The sequence below is a fragment of the Fukomys damarensis genome, unplaced genomic scaffold (genome assembly GCF_012274545.1).
Source record: "Fukomys damarensis isolate Sample0158 unplaced genomic scaffold, DMR_v1.0_HiC HiC_scaffold_6, whole genome shotgun sequence".
Taxonomy (NCBI): Eukaryota; Metazoa; Chordata; class Mammalia; order Rodentia; family Bathyergidae; genus Fukomys; species Fukomys damarensis.
In genome coordinates, this window is record NW_022900918.1 from 16,273,082 (window position 1) to 16,284,006 (window position 10,925).

The 10,925-nt window shown below is 36.2% G+C and overlaps 1 protein-coding gene across 1 annotated transcript in view; it reads left to right on the top strand.

The window, feature by feature from the left end:
- Positions 1-10,925, top strand: part of Ndfip2 (Nedd4 family interacting protein 2) — a 77,282-nt gene that overhangs the window by 40,135 nt on the left and 26,222 nt on the right. The window contains exon 2 of the mRNA XM_033760929.1: positions 10,019-10,181. Coding sequence (XP_033616820.1) covers positions 10,019-10,181 — 163 coding nt within the window. The remainder of the gene's footprint in view (positions 1-10,018; positions 10,182-10,925) is intronic.

Sequence of the window (10,925 nt, forward strand, 5' to 3'; positions counted from 1 at the left end):
TGTCTATAATTGTTTGGATGACTGCAGAACCTGGAAAAGCTGTTGCTGCTATTGATGCATAATATACTATTATTGGTCTTTTTATATAAATATAAATATATATACACACACATATATTTATATAAATATATATACACATATATATTTATATAAATATATATATACACACATATATATATATATAATTTGAATTTTGGGAAACTTTAACGGTGCTGTCAACTTTGGAACAAGTTATCCCAATTTACTGTGTTGAATTGGCATTGTACAGAATTGGACAGCCATATTTATTGGTCTAGAAATGTTAATTTTTTAAATTTTTATTTATTTATTTTTCATTTGTACAGGGGTAACACTGTATTAAATATGTAAGGTCATATCTACGTGGGTTTGATTACAGAAACTAATAAAGTATTCTCTAAATGAAAAAAAAATAAGACTACAAGAGCAAGAAGCAATTTAAATATGTTCAGGGACCATTTTCATCTCCAGAATTAAGGATTATTTTAATGTTACATCATTGCCTTTTCTCTTTTACTTTCCTTTTTAGTTTTATTTTAGGATTCCCTATGTTTAATGTTCATACAGAGATTTCTTTAACTGAAATACCAAATAGTTTCTCTGGTGTGAAAAACTATAATAGTACACAGGATCCTAATGAGATAATTGATAATGTGAAATAGGAAGTAAAGGGCTAAAGGTGTAGGGAAAGTGGGAAGGGTGGGAGAAAGGTAATAAGGGAGAGGAAAAAAATATGAGAAACTGAAAAATGGAAATAAAGTGTTTGTAAATGGGGAGGGGAGGAGGGAGTGAACGGAGGGCAGGGAAGGACAAGGGGAAAAAATGAGAATCAAGACTTGTCATGTAAAGGTACAGGATCACATTGATGAATGTAACTGTATTGTATACCTAGATTGTACCAATAAACTCAATAAAAAGAAAAAAATGTATTACAGTAAAAGAAAAAAGCTGTCTTTTATAAGTAAATTTAAAATAAGTTAATATATATGTGGGTATAAAAGCAAAAAGAATGATGGTGAAAATCTCATGGTGAAATATATACACATTATGGCATATACTATGGTCTTTTCATGCTAAATTTATGTCAGCTAGATTGTAGGATTATGAAAAGGCATGTAGAGGCCAGCAGGGAGTAACGCTCAATGGAGAGGACCTTAGATGAGAGAATTGAGAGAATTCCATCAGGGCCTACATTCAGGAAAGAGGGAAGGAGGAGGGGAAGGAAAGAGAAAAAAAAGAAAAGAAAAAAGGAAAGAGAATGGTATTAGATCTGCAACCTGTTAATAATTTGTGTCAATAGCTGGAGGGGGTGGTACAAACATATAATCCCACCTATAATCCCAGCACTCTGGGAGGTTGAGGCAGGAGCATTACAGGTTCTAGCCAGATTTAGTCAAGTTAGTGACTTAATGAGAGACCCTGTCTCAAAATTTTAAGAAACATCTAGGGATGTGGCTCCATCAGAATCCTGCGTTCAGTTCTTAGTAGGACACACTCACATGCATATATGTGCATGCGCGCGCACACACACACACACACACACGCACACACATGGTTAAGATCATATTGATAGGCATACTTGTAGGCATATTTTTCATTACATATTTTGTAATCTAAATGTAGCTTTGTTGATTATCTTTTTGTTGATATTTTCTAACATTTTAAAGAGCATATGTCATTTGAAGGACAGAACCCAGATAATTAGTGTGCCGTATAGAACATTTTGCTTCCAGGGTGGGAATCTTAGCAACTAGGATATTTATGTTGCAATTTTAGCATTGAAAGGAATTTAACCAGAGGTGTAGTTCTTTTGAAAGTAGAAATTTACATAAGGCCTTTACCCCCACCTGCTTGGCTTCTTTGTTCCTTGGAGGTCTTTGAGTTGCAAATAATCTCTAACACCTTCCCTTTAATTTACCCAGGAAGAAGGTAATAACTAGCTGTGAGAGACTTCAAAGTACTAGAGTTAGCAAGGTTATTCTCTCTCAAGGCTTTCCATCTTATGCTATTTGTGACTGGTGACTTGTACTGCGTTAAAAAAAAAATTAACCAAAGCGGAAATCACTGTACGTTTAGGGGTTACTTTTATTTTCAGTGTTTATAAGACAGACAAAACCTTCCTGTTTGTATAGTTCTTTAGGTGGGAAAACATTATAAATCAAAAGTCACATTAAATTCTATTATGGTAAGTGATCTGATAAACAGTTAAGGTTATGTATATCAAAGAAATTTACTGTTGTAGGGAGATTACAAAGGCTTTCTTTAACTTGATTTTACACTGAGCTCTGAACATTACGTAGAATTAAGAATTAACAAACATCAGCCCAAGGCTCTTCCTTGTTATTGTTTGATGTCTTTTTAAAAATTAGACTGATGAATGGATACACAAGTCTTGATGTCAGTGAAATAGTCTAGTCTGACCATTTTTTTTTGGTACTGGGAGGTTGAACTCTGGACCTTGCGCTTGCAAGGCAGGCGGTGGCACCACTGAGCTAAATCCCTGGCCCTAAAATAGTCTAGTCTGGCAATATAAATATAATTTTCTATTCGTTACTCACTTCATTGCCTCACTAATAATCTCTTCCCTTACATTTTCTTAAAGGACAGATACTATTTCTGATTGGCTTTTTGCCCTGCTTGGAATACTAGGGCTCAGACACAGGGTCACCACGGAATGACATCCCCTTTATTTTGAGGCAAGAGCTTCCCAAGTTGTCCAACTTGTGATCCTGCTGCTTTAGCCTATGTGTAGCTGAAGTCATAGGCCTGTGCCACTGTGCTGGTTGATTTGCATTCTTTGTCTGCAATTTGTATTGGTCAGCTTCCCATTGCTGGGACAAAATACATGTCACTGCAACTTAAGGGTGAAAGGTTTGGTTCTTCTCACCATTTTAGCAGGAACAGTCTATGGTCAGCTGGCTACAAGGTGAAAACATCACGGCCAAAGGGTGTGGAGTAAAGCTGCTCCTGATCATGTGGGCTGGGAAGAGTGTAGGCCATGGGTTGGTCTGCCTTCCGAGGAATGCCCTCCTCACAGCACCTTCACCCTGCACATCGGTGAATTTGTTCCCTTTAGAGTGCAGTGCCCCTTGATTCTGAATCCAGTAGAATTGACAGTTAAAATTAACTGGCACACAATTCCAGACTGTATCATTTTCAACAAAAAAATTACATATATATAAACCCAAGGGAGGGAGTTGGTATACGTGATACTTTATGTTAAGGCTTTTTATCATAGGACATAGCAAATATCTTAGCATTTTTGCTCCAGAGACATGTCATATCAGAAATTAGAGGTTTAATTTTATTGCATTTTGCTTTTATTTATTAAAAATTTGAAATTCATTTAAGGTGAAAATTTCAAGTAGTAAACTGAAGTCTCCCCCTACCTACAACCATTGCTTCCAGAAATTTCGATTGTTCTTACATGTAAGAACATGTAATATCTCTTCATTATTAGTTTTAAAAGCCAGTTACACTGTATATAATCTATACATTTTTTTTCATTTGATGTATCATGAGCAGACAACAGTAATTTTAGGATGAATGTAAAACTTTTTAAAAATGACAGCTTAGTTTTGTCTTGATGAAAATATCTGGTGACTCTTGATTTTGCAAACTTGTTCTGAGGGTGGAGTGCCTGGAGCTCATGATGCTTTTTGTGGAACACCATGAAATACTAACATGCTCTGTCGTACCAACAAGAAATGTTTTTCCTGGCAGAAAATATGCCTGTATTATATTATGACATATAAAACCCTGCCAAGTTTTAGTGTACATTCCAAACAAGGAGTTGAGAATGACGGATTTGCCACTTCATAGCTTTTAAGTTAATATTCAGTTGCTGCTTACACATTTGTTTCCTAGTTCGTATGTTTGCTTTGTCATATGCTAGCTCCCACTAGTAAAAAAGTGTTTATTTAGAGGCAGCAAAGATTTGGTGGGACAGAAATTTGGGAGAGAAACAAAGGATGTGTGTGTGTGTGTATGTGTGTCTGAAAGAGGGGAAGAGGAGGTGGGGTTCTATTAATTCAGTTTTATTGATATAAAATCTAACTCCATTTGCTAATAAGTTGCATAGTCCATTGAGAACTTTTTCTGAGCTGTTGGTTTAGAACACTGCCCACCCTGGGGAGTAGGGGGTATCTCTTAGCACCTGTGTTATTAAATACAGGTACTTAGGAGCACAGATGAGGGAGCTTCTTTCCTTCTTGGGTAATTTAGATGAACAGCTTGACTCTGCCATTTGATTTTATTGCAACCTGAATCTGTTTTCTTCTCTAAAATGTGTTAAGGCAGCATAAAGTATCATAAAATGTGATAGGTTTTTATTAACTACTATAGCTTTTATTAACATTAAAAGTTAGATGGAATCTGTCATGGTGTAATTTTCAACTGAATCTGGAAATTCCACTGAATATAGATTGATCATTTAATTTATAAAATTTGAACATTTTTGATAATGAAAGTAGTGGGGAAAATGATGAATTGAGTGGGTGCCTGGAACAACAGGTATAAAGTAGAAGTGTCCTAAGAAAAATGGGTTTGTGGTGACTCAAGCTATGCCACAGCCTTGCCAGGTTATCATCTGAATTCTACAGAAAAGCATTTGTTGACTCACAAAAGGGCTTGTGCCATGGGTAGTTGTATAAGAATCACGTTTTTAAAAATTGAGCTAAAATTTTATCTCGTTGCCACTGTTGTCTGCCTGTCTTTCTTTTTTGGGGAGGGGTAGGAAAAATTTATTGAGGGAAAGAAAGCTTCTGTCTCAGACAGAAGGGGGACCAGAAAGTGGGCTGCCCATTTACCACACTTCTCAAAGATGTTTTATACATCAAAGCCATGTGGTGCAGCAGGTACAAAGTGGGACAAAACTCTAAGACCCAATGGAAAATTACAAGGTGGGCATGAGGTGGGGCAAAACCATAACCAACCAATAAGATTACAAGTCCATTCACCCATATTGATTAAATGGGGGTCAAGTGGGGAAGCAAGTCACCAAGGATTTTCAGTAAGGGTGAGGGTCAGGGCTACTTCCTGGAAAGGCTGGGCTAAGATTTTGGCCCCCCACCCAGGTGATTGACACCTGTTTAGCATGTCAATCACTGCTATATATCCCCAGGGGAAGCACAAGGTTGTAGTAGTTTCTCTCCTCCTACAGTTCTGGCCTTCAGTGAATGTGACTTGATTGTCCTCCACTTGGCTCCTTGCTGTTTTGGCTTCCCGAGGATGGCCCTGTCTAACTGCTTACTGTCTGGTAAAGGAACTGAAAACCGAGACCAGACCAGAACCACAACAAGCCTTTATTATGGGGACAGTCTGCCGGTCTGTCTCTGAACAAAGGAAAGAGAACAGGGAACACCTTTTATAGGAGCAGGGTGGGGCTAGCTATTCTGAGCTGGGGTGGAGTTGAGTGAGGTGTAATAGTAAGGGGTTGGAGGAACATGTGACATCACTAGTTGCTAGGGAGGTAGCAAGTATCAGGTTACTGTTCTGGCGGGAAGAGGGGTATTTTTGGGAAGAAGGCTGTCCTTTTGGTAGAAAAAGCCATATTTTAAATGGGGAGCAGGGCATTATGGGAAGGAGAAGGCTGTTGTTTTATGTAGCAGCCATCTTAAGGTGAGGAAAATCTTTTAACACTTACAAGATACCAAATTAACTTACCTGTGTGCAATATTCCCATCTCTGAAGAAGTACCCCTAACTGCTGTGAGGGGGGAAAAGGGAGAAGACAGCTCTGGCTACTTATCTCTACAGAGGGTCTATCTAAAGGCCTTTGATATGTGCTAGGCATTGTCATCTTGGGAGCTGCATAATTTTTAAGTTTGGAGGAGACAAAGCCAAAGAAACAGTTAAGAATACATAGGTCAAATTATAAGGTCAGCAGGATTGCTATGAATATGGCTCACAAAGAGGATAAGGAGAAGGTCCAGGGGACTTCATCATCCAACATAGAAGTTATAGTTTAGCAGTTAGGAGCTGTTTACAAGGTCAGTCTGGTGGACCCTGGTAAAAGAAGTCTAGCACATTTGTGACTGGTTCCATTTGTATGACTGCTTGGACTTTGGCAGCCTCTGATCAGTAATCTCGGTGGAAGATCTCCAAAATGATATAGGGGGAAGAGATGTAGCTCCCAAACCTGCTAGATAACCAAAACACGAGTTTGTGTTCTCTAAAATTGAAGAGTAAATTTTAGGAACAACGGAGGTTAAGAGTAGGAAAAATTTATTGAGGGGAAGAAATCTTCTGTCTAAGAGAGAAGGGGGACCGTAAAGTGGGTTGCCCACCACTGTTCTTATTTCTAGAACGTAAGTATAGTCATAATATGGGAGTATGCAAAATATATTAGCTTTTTCGGCACCTTTTAAAAACAACTTTAAAGTGATTTTTTCCAACTGTTTTCTTGCTGTAGTCTCCAAATTAAAACTGAAAAGAAATGAAATGAGTAGACAGATTTTTTTTTTCTCTATGCCATACTGTTGCTGGGCCAACAACAGCCATACCCACCAGGCCGTGATGCAGTGCGCTGCTTGCTGAGCAGAGCACATCTACGCATTCTCACTGTGTACTTTTAGAAAATAGTCACTGAGGTATCTGGCTTCACAAAACTTCTAGTGACTATAAAGCTCCTGGTTACTTCATAATATTTTATCGCTTTAAGTTCGAATGAGGCTATATGGTAGGAGACGTGCTAGTTAGAAGAAGCAGTAGTGTATACACCAGAAGGCTAGACTTCCAGTTAGCATCTGTCATTGTGCTTACAGTATTCTTGACATTAAAAACACTCAGTGTACACCAGTAGAGACCAGGTACTCATACTTTTAAGGCAGCCCTCTTGTCATCCATTTTTCTTTAGATAAAAATTCGTGGCTCATTCTGTATGCCGCCACTTTTCTTTACCTCCTTGATCACTATATTAAAGACATTTTAATTTTTATGTGCTGTACTATACTGCCCAGTTTTTCAGGAGATTCACTGCAGAAAGAGGTGGGCGGAAGATAACTTTTGAGATGAATGTGAAGATAGGGCCCCAAACCTGAGTCATCACCTATATGTTTTGGTCCCTCCTCACCCCCATCCCTGTTTTTACTGTTAAGGTGTTTTTTGTTTTTTGTTTTTTTTGGTTTAGGTAATTGTTAAAGAATGTAAAGTAGAACCATTGGAAAATAGCACAATGAAGGGAAATTATTCCCAAATGGCATCGTCTGCATTGATAAACATGTAGTTTGATTTGAACCCTTGCATGGATGTATTTAAAAGGCAGTTAAGAGAAAGGTAGTTATAATTTCATTGCTTGCAAAGATGTCAAAATTAGAATGTTGCATTTAAAATAAATTGGAAGCTATGTCTAGTATGGGTAGAGCCTCGACTGAGTTACTGGGTTTTACTCTTGGTGCATAACAAAGATATGCTATATATAATAATCTTGTAAAAACAAAACTATGTTAGGGCAATGAATTAGGTTATGTTTTACACGCTCTGGGGTTTATTTCAGAGATCATATGTACAAGTGCCTGTATTCTTTTCATTGTAGTTATTTGAGTAAACTTTGTCAGGTTTTAAAATGAATTGGTCATTTTCAGGAGTACATTTATGTGCTGTATTTGATAGGATAAGGAGTATTACTTTGTGAGGAACTGGAGGAGAGCTTTTGTCATAGATTTTTTTCTTTAGTAAAGTTAATTTTTTTTCTTTTTGAGACAGGGTCTCACTGTGTAGTTGAGACTGACCAGGAACTCACTATGTATCCCAGGCTAGTCTCGATCTCACAGCGATCCTCTTGCCTCAGCCTCCTGAGTGCTGTGATTACAGGTGTGCACCATCATGCCTGGCTTAGAAAAGTTAATTTTATCTGCATTTGCAGCCTTAATAGAAGTGGATAAGTGGCTTTTTCTTTTTGACACCTTCACTGCTATTTAGTTGTTTATATTGCCAAATAAATATCTGTCCTTTACTTTTATTTGTTACTTTGCTCATCTGACATTTTGCTCTTAAAACTATCATGAATTAAAGATGACTAGAAGGAGTCTCCTGGGTAGCTTTTACTGGTAAAGTATGGGATGTGCTTTGTAATACAGATGTAAAGCATTGCTAGTCAGGAGGATAGTCATTTAGTGCCTGCTTAGAAAAGTGCTACAAATAAATGAAAGGTCGTACAAAATACATTTATGGTTATTTGAACTTAGAATTCAATTTCTGTTACTCGATTTTATTATTTAATCCTTGATGCTGTGATGTCAGTGGAAAAGGTTGTCTTAGTAATTTGAGAAATAATTTAGGTATGTTTATCATGGTTCTGTTAAAAGTTAAAGTTAATTAACTCACAAAAATATTTTTTATGATTGATCATGTACCAAGACATAGGCACATAGCTTCGTATGAGTAAATTGACTGCCATGTCGCATGTGTATGTAATTTTTTTTAGAGGTAAGTTAGTGACTACTTATTTTGGTACCTCGTAATTTCTGCCTTGAGCTCATGAAATAAAGTACACTAAGTAAAAGGGAAGAAAGGAAGACAAGTATTTATTAAACGTCTTCTCTATTAGTTGTTACACTAGATGCTGTCCAGATATTACTTGACAACCCTTGAGGATTTGGCTGCATGTAGAACTTACAGGTAAACTGAGGCATGAAGAAAATAAGTTTACCAAAGCTCCTGAAAGGTAGAACAGAATTTACATCATGTTTCTAAAATCCAATATCTTTGTTTTGTCTTACAACAGCCCTCAAAATTTTTACATATACTAGCTCTGTGACAAAATTTCACTGAGGGATCATTTTTAACATTTAATTTCCCAAAGTAACAAGAATAAATTAAAATAAAGAACATTGAATAATAGTGCATACAAACTGTAGTTTCTTTTCAAAATGACGTTCTAGTTTAAAAGCCCTCTTTTTGAAATAAGGATCAACTACAGTACCTCCTTAATGAATCACTTTATGATCCTGATGTATGTAGTTGTTATCAATTCCTAAAAGATGACCATTTTAAAAATTTTATTAGTAGATGTTTGCAGTACACAATAATTATAGCCACTGGGAACATAATGCATCTTAGTTCCTTTTACTTTCTGTTCCTTTACTTTCCATTTAATTCCGTGTAATTTCATTTCCCTCACTTCCCTTCCCACTCCATTGTTTAATTTTGTTTAACTGATTTAATTCTGTCGAATTTAATTTCTCTCCCCTCCCTCCCACATCCCTCCATCTCTTGGTCCATAACAAGTCTACAGCCATTTTGCTTGGGTTTAACTTCTGAATTTACCTTTCTTAGTCTTTGTTATGTTTGACAAGTTTCTCTACTTCCAGGATTGGTTGTTTCTTTTGTTAATTGAGGGTAATGATAGATTCATTCTGACGCTTAGATCTCAACATATTATTCCCACATACTGAGCTTTCAGTGAATTCATTGTGATGAAAAGCATTTTTAGAATTCCATATACATACACTTGGCTCATTTTGTTTCAAAAGTATTTTTTTTATGTTTGGGAAAATTTAGAGTATTACACTTTTTTAGAATGTTTATACATTGTTACAATTCAGATTCTATTTCCAATTATAGATTCAGGTATAGTAGAGATTGTATTGTGGCTATGTTTTATACACGCACATGTGTGTATGTATGTATGGTAGTAAGTACAAAAGGATTTCACAAATATGAATGCCTTTTTTTTTTTTTTTTTTTTTTGGGTACTGGGTATCGAACTCGGATCCTTGTGCTTGCGAGGCAGGCGGCAGAACCATTGAGCTAAATCCCCAGCCCTGTGAATGCATTTTGAACAAAAACTTTAAGCAGTTTAGAACTTCATCTTTGTTGTAAAGAGACAATCAGTAACCTCTTACTGATATGTATTTTTAAAATTTTGTTAGTCCTTTTAAATGTAATTTTTGTGTTTGACCAAAAATCATCCTTTGCTCACAACGATCTTTTAAAATTAGCTTAAATAAAAGAAAAAGTAGTATTGCATTAATTTAATTTTTTTTCCTTTGTTATCTTAGCTTCACAATGAAGAGGACAATTCAGAATCGCCTGCTGTAGAGCAGCCATCCACTTCAGCAACACCACAGGTTGTGCAGACTGCTCCTTCAGCATCATCACTTGAAACTAATACTTCCCCTCCACCTTACAGTAGTATTACCGTGGAAGTACCTACAACTTCGGGTATGAAAGAGATAGTAATGTCTTCATTAGTTGCTTTGAGGGGGTGAGCAGTGTGATTTTGTGCAGTTAGCAAGTCTGTTAATGGCTTTTAAGCATAAATGTACAAGTAGTATATATTCGTTCACACATGTGCACATACAAATTTACAGCTGCATATGTGTGCATGTGCTTACGTCTTTATAAAGCAGTATTAATGATGAGTGGGTGGAGTGGGTGGAATTGTGTGAGCAGAGGTGTAGGATACATACAATATTACCTAAACAGGCGGTAGTAATTTTGAAAACAAAGCAGGGTTTCCTGTTTGGTGCTGTTACCTTCTCTATTCAGGTCACTCTAGAGAACTGATTTTAATTATTTCACTGGCTACACATTGTATTTCTTCAGCAATGACAAATTAGTCATTATGGTGATTTGAATTCTATTCTTGTTTTGTATATTCTGATTTGTATGATTAACTTCAAAGTCTAACTTCTCTAGATATTTTGTATATTTGTTATGAAACATTTATTTTAAAAAATCAGTTATTGAAAAACATTTTAACAAAAAAATTTTTCACTAGATTATTTTATCTTATTGTATAATTTATGTCATTTACATATCACTTATGTCAACTTTTTGTGGTCATTATTTTGTGTTTTCAGTGTGTAAGATCTTCATTGCTTTTAGCAAGTTTATTTGAATTTTTTATTATGTTCTGAAAATCAGTTTTATCGAGTTCTAATTAAATTAATGCATATTCCTTAT